We start from the raw sequence: 18,927 nt of genomic DNA on the forward strand, positions 1-18,927 counted from the left end.
CAGAAGAAATTGTGTTCGAAGGAAAGCGGCTGTGTTCAGGCAGCTAGAGATCAAATATTTTCGCTTAAACCTAATAACAATACATTAAAGTGCGAATTGAAAAGTATATTTCACATCGATTTTAGAGCAAGTGATTCGCTAGGACAACTTTTAGGATTTTCACCGAGAATTTTACCACAGCTACAAACATACGAGTCTGATCTACCTGTCAATATCATCAAAGTAGCTACTATACGAATCGAGTGTAATATATCAAGTGGATGTTTTTATGGAAATAAACCATCTCATACGATATTTGAATTTGCACCGTCTGTTGATCCTGGTTACGCTATAAACATTGAACCAAACAATTATATATATTTACCGATTATTAATAAGAATCTTATAGACAATATCACAATCAGAATTTTAGATCAGAACGGAGATCTAGTGAATTTCCGTAACGAAGAGGTAGTGGTAAGATTAGAATTGAGAAAAAATGGGCCTAGTTATTAAACACACTATTCAAGATGGATTTTTCTTCGCGGACAATAAATTCAAGGGACAGGTGGAGAAAGCGTCAGTAGGTATTAAGGGTTCGAACAAGCAACATCATCGTTGTGGTCAACGACGAAAATCTTGTTTGTCGAAACATCGGTACAATCAAGAATTAACCCAGAAAAATTTGGATATTTTAAAGAAGTTAGGTTATCATGTCCGATAAACTAAATATATTTCAAAAGGCCGTATTCGACGAGGTCGTAGTGAAAGAACAGGAACATACATACTATCCGCAAACGAATTCCTTTGGAAACAACGATGAAATTGAAATCATTATCAATCAACAGGACATTTTAGTCGATTTTTCTAGTGGTTACCTGTATTTAGAGTGTGTTTTTAAACCGATTAATGAAGGCGAGGCACCCAGAGGAAAATGTAAATTAACAAATAATGTAGGAGCATACTTATTCGAGTCCATATCGTACGAACTCAACGGAAAGGAAATTGATAAGGTTCGAGATCCTGGTCTGGTAACAGCTATGCGAGGATACCTGTGCTATACAAGCAATGAAGTCACAGCATTAGAGGGTGCTGGATGGTGTAATTTGGAAAAGAAAAATTCCGCAATAGCCACTTATCATACAGATAACTCATTCACGTTACGAATTCCCCTTTCACACTTGTTTAGTGTATTTCACGATTATCGACGAGTTTTGACGGGGAAGCATAAATTTCGTTTGATTAGGGCTCGTACCGATGATAATTGTTACGAAAGTAGTGGAACCAGTACTGCCACAATTGAAGTGCAAAAAATCGAGCTTAAAGTAAAGCACGTACACCCTAACGATAAATATAAACTACATTTATTGGAACAAATGAATACGGATAAAGTTATACAAATACCATTTAGACAATGGGAATTTCATGAACTACCCGCATTAAGATCAACACACAAGGATGTGTGGAGTGTAAAGACAGCCTCGAATTTAATGCGTCCCAGATATGTTTGCATTGCTTTTCAAACAGATCGTAAGGATAATTCCAAAGCTAGTGTATCCGAATTTGACCATCTAAATTTACGAAATATCCGATTGTGGCTCAATTCAGAAATATATCCGTTTGAAAATCAAAATTTTGATTTTAAAAAGAAGAGATATACCGAAGCTTTCCAAATATATTGTGATTTTCAAAAGATATTCTATGGAAGAAATACGTCATTTCCCCTATTTAATTACGACTCATTTGAAAAATTTCCCATTTTCGTAATCGATTCATCCAAACAAGAAGATATCAAATCGTCTACTGTGGATGTTAAATTGGAATTTGAAGCAAGCGAAAATTTTCCATTAAACACTCGATGCTACTGTATAATTGTACACGATAAAATATTTGAATACAGTGCCTTAACGACAGCCGTCAAAGAATTATTATAAATTATAGGATCTATTAGAAGCAATGGTAGATCGATTTTGGTTGTTGCCGAATTAACATCGACCATGAAGTTTATCGTAATAGACATACAGGGATTTTTCAATAGTAAATTGTCAAAAGATGGGTTTGAAGCAAAAGAACTAACCATTTATGATGGACAGAGATGTGAACATTTTACAATTACGTCACCGAGGTCACTATGTAGCTTAACAAATGAAGAGCGAAAAGAAGTGCGTTATCTGGAAAAGTTTTATCATGGAATCAATTATAGCGCGGTCGGAAATATGGATAACATTGAACAAGTTAAAAGTGCCATTGTGAATATTTTAGATAAGTATTATGTAGATTGTATTTATGTTCGAGGTCATCAAAAACTAGAATTTTTAAATAGACTATTGTATGAGGCGCAAATTAAGATTGTTAATGTAAAATGTCAAATGCCAAAATTTTATAAAAGTCGGCCATCTTGTTTTTCACATAACCTCAAATATTGTATGTGTAGTAAAAATAATTGTATTCAACTATATAATGATATTGTAAATAATATGTTACTTGTATGATAAGATATAATATAGACGTTTTTTAGAAGTAAATAAATCGATTTTTATTTAAATATACCTATTTTTTATATTTTTGTTCAGTTTAAATAAGACAGTGATTGAGTAAAGTCGATAAAATGAAGATAGGAAACATTTATTCATTATTTATTATTATATATTTTTTACAGTGTGCGTGTAGTGACAGCAACGATAAATTACAGTTTGCCACAGAGTATTTAGAAAGATATGGTTATATTAATCATAATAATACCAGCAACGTTCAAGACGAGGAAACATATAATGCGTCGTCACTGCAGACGTTATTTAGGGAGGCCATTTCAAACTTCCAGCAATTTTACCACTTGCCCGAGAATAATGGAGATCTGAATAATGAAACCATATCGCTTATGGAAAGATCACGTTGTGGTGTCAAGGACGATTACTTGCTGGTGCCATTTTCCGTAGGATCTAATAAGTGGAACAAAACAAAAATTACCTGGAATTTTCTTCGCGTAACACAGGATCCTTATATAAATGTTGCCGAAAGAGCATTTACTACGTGGGAAAAGGTTACAAAGTTGAAATTTGAACGGGAAATCATTTTCAAACCGGATATAGTAATTTCCTTCGCCGATGGTTTCCGTCAGCACTATGATCGATGTGATAGAAGTAAGGTGAGTTTGTGCAGTAGTGATTTCGATGGTCGCGGAGGAGTTTTAGCGCATGCAACAATGCCGAGACAAAATCCAGAATGTCTCGAAATCCACTTGGATCGAAGTGAAGACTGGATTTATTCTCGAGATATACAAAATCAGTCCGGATACAGTTTATATTGGGTCTTATTACATGAAATTGGACATACGTTAGGTTTAAGGCATTCATCTAATAATAACGCTATAATGAATGCTGTATATAATCCAACATATCATGATCTAAGTCCAGACGATATACTTGCTATTCAATATTTATATGGTGTTCCCGATGTTCCTAAACCAACACCACCACCACCACCACCCTCTACATCATCAAGGATACTACAAACAACAACGACAGAAAAAATAATAAATTCTACTCCACAAGTAAACCCTCCTCAGATATGTGATATAAAAAAATTCAATGCATTCCTAATTTTAAACAGTAATCTATATGTATTTTATAAAACGTGGGTTTGGATCATCGATCTTAAAGTAAAGGTGGTTGGTAAGCCTGAAATTATAACAGATTATTTAACATTTTTACCGAAGAGTTTCAAACAAGTTGATCACATTTATCGAAGACCCTCCGGTGATATTTTACTAATTAGTGATAACAGACTGTATCTGTTTGATTTTCCGAGTTTTATTCCAAAAAATGGAGGGATGGGTAGAGCATTGGATAATTTAGGTATTCCAAAAAATAAACATATATCTCAATATTTAATTCGTACTCAGGCAACACCTACCATATATATTTTATGATAAAATGTACATCGAATTTGACGAATGCACATTTAAACCAAAGCAACATGGTAGTATTGAAAATTTATTTCCTGGTATACCTTCAACTTTATCCCATACATTCCGCTATACCAATGGATTATTATATTTTTTTCAAGATAGCACATATTATGCTTTCAACGAATTTACGAGACAAATACAAAAGGTTGGAACTATGGATTTATCCGTGTTCGATATACACTGTCCCACCATAGGAATATTAGAACAAATAAAGCATCTTCTGGATCAGTTGTCGACTTTTCACCACAACTATATTACTTAGAGATAGAAAGAGAAAGAGAGAGAGAGAGAGAGAGAAGAAGAACGGCTAGTTATTTTATATATTGTTATTGTTTATTATATAATATTTCAGTTTGTTTTAATCTTTTCGTCGTGAAAGATCGTTTCATTCCAATAACAGAGAAAAAATGCAGGTGTTGTTATTAACTGCTTTTGTATCCAATATATTATATATACTACATCCTATTGACGTACAAGAAGCCTTTATAACGCTCGATTTGAAGGAAAAATGGCCTACTGTTGGATGGAGTCGACTGCAAGAAAATACAATAAATAATATCAGTGTCTACCAATACGATACAACTAATATGTTGGATTCGATGTTTTTCTATAAAATCCGATTCGTATATCTGAATAGAAGTTTTACCGATCTAGGATGGAATCTACATATACAGAACACATCCATACAGATAAACTCGTACGAAGATGTGACGGTGGGTGGGAAGGGGGAGGACAAGAACCAAATACCTATATATGAATTAATTTGTGATATTGTGCTCATTCTTGGAATTGTAGTGATCGTAGTTGTATATAAATATTTAAGAGATAAACGTCGTCAATCCTTACGCCAACCACAGTCACCGTAAATTACATTCCCTTATCAGCAGAAAAATGTGCGGTGAGAGCGTCGATCCGATATCTTACGAGGACCGTTTGAAAAGTTTCAAAAATTGGAATGGACAAGTGGATGCAAAATCTTTGGCAAGCGCTGGATTTTACTATATACAGGAAGGAGACATATGCAGATGCGTACATTGTAACATTGAAATTTTCAAATGGAGGCGGGAAGACTGTCCTATAGAAGAACATTTTAAGTATGCACCCCATTGCGATGTTGCCAAATCCACCAAATTTTTAAAGACACTAATAACGATCAGTGGTTTATATATTTTAGTTTCAACAATGATAAATGGGGGTCGGGTGGTCCCGTAGGTTTGTTCGTTAGGCTGCTAGTTTGAATTATATAGGTAAGGTAAGTATCATCTGTGTTCGAATCCACCTGACCCCCATTTTTTTTTATTTTTTTATTGGTTTATTTTATTTTTTTATTTATTGTAAAATATTTATATTTATTATATATTTTAGGATAGGAATAACAATTGGTAAATAAAACATAGAATAATATGAGATAATTTTGTTTTATTCCGTTTTATTTGAACAAATCATAAAATATATAAATGTTCTAAATTATAAATTTCCTTGCATTCTTCTTCGTCCTCATCCCCTTCATAACGATTTTCTGGGAACCATGTTTGCACGAGGTCAGCTGTCATAAACTTTTTCAGTGGTTCAAGATACCACAGTAAACCCAGTGCTGAGACATTTATTATGAGCTCTTCCAAATTATACGTATTTAGACAACGTAACGTTGCCTCCATTGCACGTCCAAATCTTTCTTCTTCTTCCTTACATTCTTGCTCCGTGAAAAACCGTTCTCTACCGTACACCGCCTCGTGACCACAACTCCAATTCATTTTAGAAAATTCGTTGTAGATGTCCCATAAAACTAGATCCAGTTCTTCATTTACTGCTGCCATTTTAATAATTAAATCACGTTCGTACTATTACGAGGACGAGAACTATACTAACAAAAATGCAAACAAAATCACAGTATTCATATTTAACGCATGCGCATCCTGCTGCTCCACAAGATCATGCGCAAGCCCAAATACCACCGACCCCCCTCCGCCAGAATTACTGGAATTCAGACCGGAAGTGCACCAAACCGCAACACAACTACTTCAAGGTCAATTAATCCAACCGTTCCTGGCGATGACGTCATCACCATAATTCCTGGAATTCAGACCGGAAGTCACACATAACCTAACTTCTAACACGCAGACGCTAATCTACACACGACACCATTCACGCCAAAGGGGGCCCCACCCTAGCACTTCGCCCCTCACCATTAACGCCAAAGGGGCCCCACCCTAGGACTTCGCCCCTCACCACTAACGCCAAACGGGCCCCACTCCTTCAAGGTCAATTATGTCACCCACCGTTCCTGGCGATGACGTCATCACCATAATTCCTGGAATTCAGACCGGAAGTCACACATAACCTAACTTCTAAGGCACCATTCACGCCAAAGGGGCCCCACCCTAGGACTTCGCCCCTCACCACTAACGCTAAAGGGGCCCCACCCTAGGACTTCGCCCCTCACCATTAACGCCAAACGGGCCCCACCCTAGGACTTCGCCCCTCACCATTAACGCCAAAGGGGCCCCACCCTAGGACTTCGCCCCTCACCACTAACGCTAAAGGGGCCCCTCACTCCTTCAACTACGACTTCGCCCCCAACACACACTTTCATACCACACCTCGTATTCACACACGATCAAAAAATATTCTACGTTTTTATCTTCACCGGAAGTCCATAAGAAATACACGGGGCTTATCGCTGATTTCCCCCATTTATTATCTACTTGTATTTTTAAAGAATATTAATATTAATTGATTTATAAATAAAACATTGAAATTTTATTAAAGTATTTTATTTTATAACACAGTCTTTATATATTGCTTAAGGTATAAACCTCATAGGAACAAAACAGGTAACTTAAACTCCTAAAAAGAACTTTAAAATAACAGTTCAGAGTTCAGTCAATTAAGGATGCTTAAACATGGGATATTAAAGTCATCCGCGTCTTCTAAAATGCAAAAGACTTCATTCTCATTATTAACGACATCGTTTTCAACCCTTCTCTTACTTTAAATGTCATTAGTAAATTTCTCAAACATTATTTTAGGTTTAGTTGGTGAGAAATTGGTACAGCAAACTCCATGGTTGATACTAAACGATTTTAAAGTTAACAATGCATTTAACATTTCTGTTTGCATCCTGTTTCTAATTTTTGTTTTTGTAATATTTATAAAGCTAAACATATCGTCGGTCTCCGCACGTATCTGACAAAATCAAAAATTTTGATTCGCGCTAGTAAAACATGTATTTTAAGTTGTTCTATCACCTCAAATATTATTATACGTATAGGCGGAACCATTTTGCTAAAATTTAATTATCAGTTTTTGGCTTATCTGCAAACTAATATAATTAATTTTTCACATACAGGCGTATGTTTACTTACGCCTCTACGTGAGATTAAAAATCATTAAATAAATTTTGTTCGGTGGCGTATCTGCAAGTCACATTAAACATAAATGGATATATAAAAAAATATTTTAATTTAAATTTCAAATATTTACCTATAAATAGTTATTTATCTATTTATTGTCCGTTTACTGGTGTGTTAAAAGTGCTGCAAAATTATTTGCTTTTTGGCTAAAAATGGAAAAAGGACAAAAAGAACTCAAAGGACATTCTGGTAAAAATATTATCGATCAAAATGTATGTATATATTATTACGTTTATAATTTTTTTTTAAACGCTTTAGAGCAGGGTGTATGAACGTTTGTTAAATATTTATTCACCGTTAAATCATAATAACCATGGCAATAAGCTTAAAAACAATGTGTTCAACCATAATAACGGTGGTTTAAGGGTTGGTAAATTTAAACAGACTTTCTTACAACCCGAGGTTACTTTGTCATCGTAAAAAACACATTTAAGTGTAAAAAAGACTTCGATTATAAACGTCTAAACTCCCTTTTATATTTTGCACAGCATCCAGAATTTTTTATATATTTTTATTACAGGAAACTTCACATATTGACGACTTCCGAGAATCAGATTATAAATCTTCATCAGATAATTATGACTCTGATGCGGATCCTCCCTTTAGAATATGTCACGTGCGCAGCTGTAAAAAAGAAATTTTCGAAATATGTGATTTTCTACTTTGTTATGATCACTTTTTGGAAGATGTACCTACATGTAAATATCATGGTAAAGGTGTTAAATCCCTATACAACAAAACAAACCAGAAACTTGAAATTCTTGTTGCGTCACAGTTAGGTAAGGAAGGAGACAGAAAAATCGCAAAATTGTTGTAACAATGAAAAAAGTAAGAAGGAGTTTTCTGTAGAAGGTGCCCCAAAAGAGAGTGATAATAACAGTAAAAAGAAAAGAACTAATAAACAAAAACAAGCAAAATTACTGCGTAATTCTGGAAAAGAATATCTACATCAGTACTACAACTTAAAAAAAAGTTCCTGCTAAAACGATGAAAGAGCGTTGCAATTCTGAAAAGTGTCAGGGATTGGGCAAACAATGTGGCCAAATTGGTGATTAAAATATAAGACAGCAAATTTTTCAAGATTTTTTAAGTCTCGGAGATCTGACAATGCAACGTGAATTTGTAACAAGACATGTTAATATTTTTAAAAAAAGACAACATACTATAACTGAGGAAAATTCACGTAGAGAAAACTCACGATCTTATTATTTAACTGTTAACCATGAGAAAATTAGGGTATGCAATTTTTTTTTAAATACATTAGGTATTTCCGAACGCACCCTTCGTACGGCCCTCCTAAAATTGAGTAAAATGGGTGTTATGGAACGGGAAAAAAGAGGAGGAAGACAAAGAAATGGAGAAATTAAACAAAGAGAAAGTAGTAATATAAAAGATTAGAGAATCAAATTGACAGATACCCACGAGTTGAATCGCATTTTTGCAGATCAAGCTCCAATAGAATGTATCTACATCCAGAATTATCTCTTAGAAAAATGTATAAAATGTTTGCTGAAGAACAGGCAAAAAAAGGAAATCAGAATATCTCAAGTTTTTCTACATTCCGAAAGGTTTTTAAAACAAAAAAATTATCATTTTTAAAGCCGAAAAAGGACCAATGTTCCCTTTGTATCAATTTTAGAGAGGGAAATGAAGAAACTAAAAATTCCTTAAAAGAAAAATATGAAAAACATATTTTAGAAAAAAAAATTAGTAAGAGGAAAGAAGGACCATGATAAACAATATGCTCAGGAGAACTTATCTGATGTGTGCGCTGTATTTGACCTTCAACAGGTTATCTACCTTCCCATTTCCAAATAAAGCACAATACTTTACAAATCTAGATTGTCAGTATTTAACTTTGCGGTTTACAACGTTGTAACTAAAAAGTGCTTTTGTTTTACGTGGGATGAAACAAACAGTAAACGTGGATCAGCTGAAATTGCAACTTGTCTTTTTAAAGTAATATCAGAGTATGCTTTAATGGGAAAAGAAAAAATTAACCTATATTCTGATGGTTGTTATGGCCAAAATAAAAATTCAATAGTAGCGTCTATGCTTTTGTACTCTCTGGAAGTACACAAAAATATTAAAGAGATTTCTAAAAAATTTTCGAAACTAACCACGGCCAGAACGAGGGTGATAGCCCTCATAGTGCCATAAGCTATGCCTTACAACATTCAGGAGATCTTAATATACCATCCCAACTTTACCCTGTAATGAGATGCGCCAGACCTAAAAAGCCTTATGGTGTACCCAATGAGCTTTACTGATTTTTGGGATTTTAAATCTTATTCCAAATAATTAAAAATTCTAGCCATTAGAGAAAGTTGCAGTAAAAATAGACCAATTAAATGGACAAACATTATGGAACTAATGGTGACAAAAGAAGAACCAATTAATATATTTTTTAAATACAGTCATAACGAGAATAGTTTTGACAAAATAATTTTAAAACAACGGAGTGTACTCTCGAGTGTGCCCTTAAAAAAATTAAACTCCGGGCGAATTCCGATTTCAAAGAAAAAATACGAGGATTTAACATCACTCTGCAAGTGCCAAACTCCCGTTGTGCGAATGCCTGAACTACAACAGTTTTTTTTTCATTACCGCATGAAAATTAGTTCTTTTGTCTTTTTGTTTATATTGGTCTGTTTAGTTATTTTTTTTATTTGGTTTATTCTTGAATGTATTTTTTTGAATTTATTTGTTACTTTAGGTTTTTATTGAAAAATAACCTATAAGTAATAGCTTTTGTTTAAGTTCATGGGATTTTTTATTAAAATTAAGTTTTTTATATACTTTTTTTGTAATATAGTTCTTTAAATATGAATTTTTGCTTTATTCTAAATAGAAAGACTTCTCTTCGAGTATTTCTCAAATTATTTTGCAAATAACTACTTTTGGTGTAAAAAATAACAAAAAAGTGACCACATAGAAACGTAACTAAATTTTACTATTTTGGCGTAACAAACAATTTTTTTAAAAAACTTTTTCACGTTGTCACAACTGTCTAAAATATTTTTTTTCATCAAAATGGAAAATGATTACACTCTCTTAGTAGTGCCTATAGAAAGCATAATTATTGAGCAAATAATTAAAAAAATAATTATTGACACCACTGCCATAAATTTCGCTAGACATCTAATTAAAATGGTACCATTTTCGTTTTTTGGCTCCCCTGAAGAATTTATAAAATGTCAGTTACGCCACTACGTGCGGAGACCGACGATATGTTCCGAAGCCGCCTTGGACACTGAAAGAGATAACAGCTTTAAAGCATAGCTTGCTAGGTCTTTAAATACCCTGTTTCCAATTAAGTTTTCATAATTATATACAGTCGGCCAAAATATATAGGTATTATTAAGGTCTTCTTTGCTTAACATAGAAGTCCAATCAACGTCATTTAATTGTATTGATTTTGAATTAAATGTAAATTATTTTGATCGACGAAAATATCAAGGAAGGGTAGATTGTATCCTAGGCGTTTCGCGTGTTGATGGTTCTCAATTTTCAAATCATGATCATCCAGGGTATTTTGGTCATCCCCAACTGTTTTCAGATAAGGTGTTTATGGAGCTCCTTTCTTGTTTGATCCTCTCAAGAAATTGTAGGCGTTCATACAGGTTCCATTTGACTGGTTTGACTTAATACTCTTCCACCAATTTTTGCAGTCGTCAACTGCAAAAAATACAAAAAAATATATCAATATATTGATAATCTTGTTTTTTATATATCTTTGTTTAAAATAAAATAAAAACAAAAGCAAACATAAGGGAGTACTTACTCTGAAAAAAAAACAGGTGCAAATAGATACATCTAACAAATACCGTATAATCGAAAAAAAAAACTGCGTCCAGATGGTTGGGAAATGACGGTCGATGATATTTTCCATGTAAATTTACATATAAAAATTGACAGCGATATTCATTTCATAGCCATTGCTGACGCCGTTTTTTCTCGATCATACGGTATTTAGGTAAACGAATCATAAACAAAAAAAAACATAAAGGAGTACCTACTCTGAAAAAAAAACAGGTGTAAATAGATACATCTAACAAATATTTAAACAAATTATAAACACAAACAAACATAAAGGAGTACCTACACTGAAAAAAACAGGTGTAAATAGATATATCTAACAAATATTTAAACAAATTATAAACGCAAACAAACATAAAGGAGTACCTACACTGAAAAAAACAGGTGTAAATAGATACATCCTTGATACATGTAACAAATATTTAAAAAATCAAACAAAAACAAACATAAAGGAGTGTACCTACTCTGAAAAAAACAAGTGTAAAAAGATACATCTAACAAATATTTTAAAAAATCGTAAACAAAAACAAACATAAAGGATTATCAACTCTGAAAAAAAAACAGGTGCAAATAGATACATCTAACAAATATTTATAAAAATCATATATCTATCTTTGGAACGAAATGGGTGTTTTGTGATATATTTACTTTTTATTTACAAAATTTTGCATTAAAGTTTAAAAATAATAATTGTTCTATATTTTTCCACTTAAGACGACGTCGACTGTCACTAAGTATTTCGCCTGCCGTTGAAAATAAGCTTTCGCATGGTACTGAGGTCGCCACAGCACATAATTTTTGTTTAGCCAGTACACTTAAATTAGGATACATATATGCATTTTCCTTGCACCATTCTAACGGGTCTTTTTTCGATCAAGAATAATGTCTTTCATGTATCTCTGGATTTCTATAATGGCCCTAGAGATAGAACTTTTATTTGGTATTCTAATTTGATTTGCTGAGGTGATCTTGTCGATTGTAGCCCACACTGAAAATGCAAGCTTTTTAGTTAAATTGTCTTCTGCAGTATTTGTGGGTGGTTGGACTGGATTAATAGGGTCTTTTTTAAAATAATCTCCCCCAACTCTCCTATTACATTTTTTTCACTCTTTCCAGTGCATCTTGATTTTTAAAGGGAAGAGGATTATTAAAACGAGGATCTAAATAAGTAGTTACGACTACAACATTTCCAAATCTGTTTCGGAGTACATGTTGCAATTTTTTAAGAATAGTTTTGGAAACTGTGGACATTTCTATTTTTAAAATTTCATTACAGACATCTAAAAGAGCTCCTGTAAGGACCATAACTAAAGAAGCTACAAGATATTGTCTTCCACTTATAATTCGAGTAGCATCCTCAAATGGCTTCAAAATTACTTTCAGTTCTTTTAGCATGACCCAATCATCTAATGTCAGTTGGGGCAACTCTGAGTCTAGAAGAGCTATCGTACTTCATATAGCTTCTTCTAGCTCGACAAAACGTTCAATCATGTGGTATGTGGAGTTCCACCTAGTTACAACAAGGTCCTGAAGGAGTTTCTTAGGATATTTAATGCCACTGTTCTCCTGGAAGATCATCAATTTTTATTACGCTTTCGAGCACCTTTTAAAGTGCGAAACAATAGTTTTTACTTTTTCAAGTAACCCCGTTACCTCGCTGATCGAATCCCGAACTATCAAATTCAGGGTATGCGCGTAACATCCGAAGGACTTCCGTTCTAAACTATTCATAATGGCACTTTTTACGTTAGCGGTATTATCGGATATTGCTAAAATATTTTTTTTATCAATACACAATTCCTGTGTTATAGCTCTTAGTTCTGCAGCTAGGTTGGCACTTGTATGGGACTCATGAAATACTGCACATTTTAAAAGCATCGTTTGGAGAATAAAATTTTCATCTATAAAATGAATTGTAACTCCTATATAACTCTCGTTATTTGCGGAAGTCCAACAATCAGTAGTCAAAGAAACTGCCTTTATATCTTTAACCATTTCTCTACACTTATTCAAGCATTGTTCATAAATACTTGGCACTAAGGTTCTGGATATAATTTGCCTACTTGGAAGTTCATATGGGGGATTTTTATTTTTAAAATTAAAATGTTCTTTACTTAAGTAAGGTAACTGGCTAAATGTTCTAGTTTCTTTGTCTAAATTGAATGCGGATTCTATATATTGAAATTTTGCGAATTTATTTTTATCAAATTTCAAAACACCCCTGGCTAAGATACCGCAGTACAGGCAGCATGAAGCCAAGTACCACTTGATCTGCACCGCCACCACTGTTCATCTGTCCTTCCAGTCTCTACGCATATTGGACATAAATCGTTCTCTTTTATACACTCTCCATGTTGCTGTTTACGTTTAGACTTGTCCTTAATTTGTGTTTTAGCTGCTGTCTTTTTAAATCCCACCGATCTTCCTTGTTGGAATAATTTTTTTGTGGCTTCGTCAACTTTCTTTTTCTCTCTCTTTGCTTCTTTCTCCTCTAAAGATGCCTGCAGCGGAGTGGATGTTAGTATATGGGACATTTGTTTTCTTTTTTTAAAGAGTGGTTTTTCTATTAATCGGGGTGTTGGATGAAAGTCTTCAAAGGATGTACTCTTTAATAGAACGGTCTTGTCTCCATCATCGGTTGCGTTTTCGTCGGAGACCTCTGTAATGTCTGTTGAAAAGCTATCGCTGGAAGATGACCTGCGCTGACGCTTTTTTTATCTAAATTAGCACGCGGCTTCGTATTATAGGTTTCCAGTGGCGGTGTAGTTTGACGCATATATTTTTTATAGTAGCTTTTGGTTGGTACATATGGTGAGTCTGAAGCCGTACTAGTTCCGGGCTTCGAATCTAAATAAACCGAATTTTCGGGAGAAAAGCTTAATTCGCTAGCTTCTCTTTCGATGTCGGAATTTGCTCCTACTGTTGCTTCTACTGTCATTTCAGTAAATTCTTCCTCACCAAATAGGTTTCTGTCTAACGGAAATATACCCGTATTTTTAAACCCATTTAAACCTTTTTCTTTAGAAGTGATGCGATTATAAGCTTTGGCAAAGAGCTCTGCGATGTCAGTCACTTCAATTTTGCTATAATGATGGGTCTTCATATGAAGATCGCATTCCTTACTATATGCTGTCTTTAGTGAACTGAAAAATGTGACGTCCAGAGGCTGGAGCCGGTGGGAAGTGTGTGGGGGCAGTGAAACAAGAACAATCCCGTTTTCACGACAGAATTTATAAGACTTCAAGGAAGAGTGTGTGGTATGATTTTCTAAAATTACTAGCACTAGATCTACAGTAGAGACATTTACATATTGAGCGAAATGCTTTAACCACTCCAGAAATAAATCTTCAGTGATCCATCCTGATTTCGAGCAACGGTAGATTGCATCTACAGGTCCATTTTTTTCCAAAGCGACATTCATACGTTCGCGTTTAAAAATAAACATTGGCGGCACGAAATATCCTGCGGCACTCATACAACGTACAACAGTGGTTGTCTGGCCCCTTTCGCCACTTGTAATTGCACCCACCTGTTTTCTCCCTTTTTCCACCAAAACTCGATGAGGTTTATATACTCTACTAATTCCCGTCTCATCCACGTTATAAATGCGTCTTGCAGGAAATTTATATTTTTCGAAGACTAGTTCTAAATTGTCATAAAATAAGTTCACATCTTTTCGATTAAACGCAATTACTCGGTTAAGACTGGTAGCTTCTGGACGTCTGAGAGAAATTTGTGGATGCCGTGCTAAGAAACCACGCAGCCAATCTTTACCGCAGGTTTTCTTTTCGACGTTAAAATTATGTGGTAAGTTATTTCCAACTGCATATTCGAAAGCAAGTTGTTTGGTTTTACTTAGTGTCAATCCGTAGAACATGTTTGACAATTTTAAAATATGACTTTCCAGTTCTGTCTCTTGATCTTCATTTAATACAGGTTCCCTACCTAGTTTTACTTAGTGTCAATCCGTAGAACATGTTTGACAATTTTAAAATATGACTTTCCAGTTCTGTCTCTTGATCTTCATTTAATACAAGTTTCCTACCTAATTTTACTTTTTTACTAGGATACCTGTTTTTCAATCGCTTAACGTGGCATATGGTATTCCATTTAATTGTGCCGCCTTTCTAATGGACTGTGTCTTCTGTTCAACCGCCTTCACAGCCCGTTTCATATTTTCCTCAGACCATGTAGAGCGATTTGTCTTAGGAAAATATTTTTTGGGGGCATCTACAAAGAATATAAGGCATTAGGCCAATATCGATCATAGGCGTGTAATATCGATCATGCTGGCCGATATTGCCCGCCGTAAGGACGCCATTTTTTTAACATTGAAAACTCCCAACCTCAATCAAGTATAATATTTGTAAACACTACATAAAACACCTTAAAGTGCCATGAAACTATTGATAGCAAAAGCCGAAAAAACTATAAGAAAACTGCACAAAAACTATTTATGAGCATACACACTCGACTTTACAATTAAACTGCCTGAAATTGCTGTTGGTAATTTTGATCTGATTTAACAGATGGCAGCACGCATTCAATAGTTTTATATCTCTGTAGGATTGTGTAAAACTAAGATGATCGATATTAGCCACTGATCGATATTCGACTCCTTTCCCCTATATCTACATTGTTTACAGAAAATAGGTGCTGAGTTGAACCTTTGGTTTCTAAACTGAGAGCTCTAAGGGCGGCTTGATTAGTGGCACCTTGATCAATATAGTTGATATTACTTTTAAGCCAAGCCCCTGTAATTCATTTATAATATAAGGTATTAATTATTTTAAAGACGCAGTGGAAATTGAAGAAGATGTAAAATAATATGCTATAATTTGTTTCCACTGCTTTCTAACTCCGCGAATCATAAATGCGAGGGCATGATTTGCTGGTTTAATAGATCGTCCTAAATGACCGAGATCTTCATAGCCGATAATTTTTTCTTTATGAATATCAAAATGGAAACTACTACTTAAGTCCAATTCATCAAATAATAAAGAACAATATTTATCATCTTCATCCATTTTATCAACTTCTAATTTTAAGTATTCTAGCAATTTACCTAAGTCCTGGTTTAAAAGAAAATTTAGCCAAAACGCGTTTAAGCGAACGAATTGACGGTAACCGAAAATAATGACAAAGATACCTATACAACCTGGGGCTGCGTTTATACATGGATAGGGCAAAAGTTTTGTCATCAACAGACCAGCTTTTGCCTTTAGATTTTCTATTAATAATGCGTAACTGAGAATTAAAAAAAAATTTAGTAACATCGTTTAAATTATTATCAATAAATTCAAATTTTCCTTCATCCTGTAACTTTTTTAAAACCTTTAGTTTAATTTCGAGAATTTCGAACAAATATTTCTGTGTACCTTATACATTGAATGTTCTCTATCAGACATATTTGTATTAACTTTGCTTGTGCTGGCTACTGCATTATCTGAATTATCGGTTACTGAAAAATCTTTGCTAAGAAAATTAAACTGTTGACTATTATTTGAAATAGACTCTAAATTTGAAATAGTTTGTGCAGAAATATTAATAGGAGAGGCTACTGAATTTTGAACTTCATAAGAGGTACTAGGTAGACAATAACCATGATCGTTTTGAAAACTAATACCATCAAAGGAAGGTACTACATTAGAAACTTCTTTGGAAGTACTAGGTAAGCTGTTATAGTTATTTACAGAAATAGGTACATCAGAGGAGGGTACCCAGTTATGAACTTCATTAGATTTATTAGGTTGACAATAATCATGATCATTCTGAATTATTAAACAATTAGGAATAGATCCAGAGTTTAACTTAATTCTATTATAGTTATTATATTCACAAGGATGAAAATGTTCTTGACAGATAAAAAAATTATTGCACTTTTGTGTTATCACTTATGTTACAATTTTTTTCCATTGACGGCACACAGAAATATCTTTAACAGGAAATCTAAAAAATGATTTATTTTTATAATTTGTATCTGATACAGGATAAAAGTACTTCTTTAAACATTTAGGAAATTTACAGGTGTAATGAAGTCCCTGTATTTTTTTTATTTAATCTGTTAAATGCTAGGCGTGAACATAAATCGAGCACGGCAGGATAGCGCGGCACGAAGCTGCCTTGGGACATAATTTTTTTATTTTTTTCGTTAATATTCTGATTGTAAATTAATTTATATAATATATAATAATTTTTTAATGCTGCAACTGCAAATAGATCCTAAACGATTTTATATATATTTTAGAATGCCAAGTGACTGTTTCGAAGAGATCTTAAATTTTATTAGAGAAAATATTCGCAAAAATGATACAAATTATGGGAGTCGATTAGTCCGGAAGAACCTACAAATTTTATCCCATATTTTATCACGTTTTCTAGGGTTTTTATATTCAGGATTTTTCGTGTCATAGAATTGGGTATTTCTTTACCAATTCGTTTAAATTTTCTGTAAAACACGCCATATTAATCACCAGTTTCGCTGTAGTCCTATCTCGCGGAATCGAAGCGGCGCGGCGCGGGAAGAATTGTGCATACAGCGTCAAATAAATAATTCGCCGCAATCCCGCTTTTCGTCGTAATTGTATGTGATAGTAACGAATCGGTATTTCGAATCCAATAAAATACTCGTTACTTAGTAACGAATACATACGATTCGCTACACCTCTACTGACGATGGAGATAAATCTCCGAAACCAGTCGTCGAATGACCTTCCTTCAGTCTTAATAAACTTAATGTAGAGAATAACATACAAGCAGGGGTTTGGTCTTATTTTTGCTCCTTGTACTTTGCTTAATAATAACTGATAATAAAAATATATATTAATATATTAAATTAAACATGAAAGTAAAATCCATTCAAGAACAATAAAAGCTTATCTGGCATTTTTATTTAATGGAATTTTTAAAAATGGGTAGAATGTACCCATTCTACTGTAAAATTATAGCAGTTGATACGGGATTTGTAGAAAAACCTGATGACAGTGGTGGGTCGAGTGGGTATTGAAGTGTGGGTAGTATATATTTTAAAGGGGATTTAATTTTCTTATATTTATTTTAATTGATATATCTTGACAAAATGGTGAATGTGGAGATTTATTATTTTATTTATAACCTTGAAGATGGCACGTTAATAAAATATAACAATACATTTCTTAATACATATTAATTATTTATTTATTTTCTATTTACAAGTAAAGCAAATGTGCATTAACTTTAAATCATAATTTAACTTCATATTGTTGTATTTTTAGCCAAATGTAATATTTTGTAAATAATATCTTTGACTCGATCTTGAGGTATTATTCTTCAGGTTATGGAAGGGTAAATGCATCGTGTAAAGACTTCTTATTTATCTAAAATAACGTTAATTAAAGTAATATTAATAATAACCACTTTATATACTTACTTTTGGTATTTGTTTACTTCTGTTCAAGTGGAAATATTCATTGCATTTTGTTAGTTGTTTGGTTGCTACAAAGGGAAACCATATTATATTAATTATATTATACGAAACGATGTACATACCTTTTTAATAACAATAATACCTTCAATAATTATTATTAATAAATAATCTGATTGTGATTTTTGTTTAGATTAATTAATTTGTGGTTAGGGCAGAAACGTCAAATCATCAACGGGTCTAACGGTGTTGCCAGCTTCTTGAAGTTTTCTTAAATCATATTTCACCTCATTCATATTTAGTCTCTAAATAATTAATTTTAGTGTTTAACTTATTTTAATACTTTT

General features: G+C 33.4%; 3 protein-coding genes across 3 annotated transcripts; 2 read left to right on the forward strand and 1 right to left on the reverse strand.

Moving 5' to 3' along the window:
• The first annotated feature begins 692 nt into the window (after nucleotides 1–692).
• On the forward strand, nucleotides 693–1,913 carry LOC115890929. Its single transcript, XM_030911293.1, has one exon. The coding sequence runs from the start codon at nucleotides 693–695 to the stop codon at nucleotides 1,911–1,913; it is 1,221 nt and encodes a 406-aa protein (XP_030767153.1).
• A 659-nt stretch (nucleotides 1,914–2,572) lies between these two features.
• On the forward strand, nucleotides 2,573–3,907 carry LOC115890930 (matrix metalloproteinase-16-like). Its single transcript, XM_030911294.1, has one exon. The coding sequence runs from the start codon at nucleotides 2,588–2,590 to the stop codon at nucleotides 3,905–3,907; it is 1,320 nt and encodes a 439-aa protein (XP_030767154.1). The 5' UTR covers nucleotides 2,573–2,587.
• Nucleotides 3,908–13,786: 9,879 nt separating this feature from the next.
• On the reverse strand, nucleotides 13,787–15,055 carry LOC115890931. The gene has a single exon (XM_030911295.1). It carries the CDS (start codon nucleotides 15,053–15,055, stop codon nucleotides 13,787–13,789), a length of 1,269 nt encoding a protein of 422 aa, XP_030767155.1.
• Between the last annotated feature and the right edge of the window lie 3,872 nt (nucleotides 15,056–18,927).

Source organism: Sitophilus oryzae, unplaced genomic scaffold (genome assembly GCF_002938485.1).
Source record: "Sitophilus oryzae breed Bouriz unplaced genomic scaffold, Soryzae_2.0 scaffold_937_pilon_pilon, whole genome shotgun sequence".
NCBI classification, from domain to species: Eukaryota; Metazoa; Arthropoda; class Insecta; order Coleoptera; family Curculionidae; genus Sitophilus; species Sitophilus oryzae.

Coding starts and splice junctions, on each gene's coding strand:
- LOC115890929 (XM_030911293.1), top strand. CDS start 693: ATGTCCGATAAACTAAATATATTTCAAAAGGCCGTATTCGACGAGGTC.
- LOC115890930 (XM_030911294.1), top strand. CDS start 2,588: ATGAAGATAGGAAACATTTATTCATTATTTATTATTATATATTTTTTA.
- LOC115890931 (XM_030911295.1), bottom strand. CDS start 15,055: ATGTTCTACGGATTGACACTAAGTAAAACCAAACAACTTGCTTTCGAA.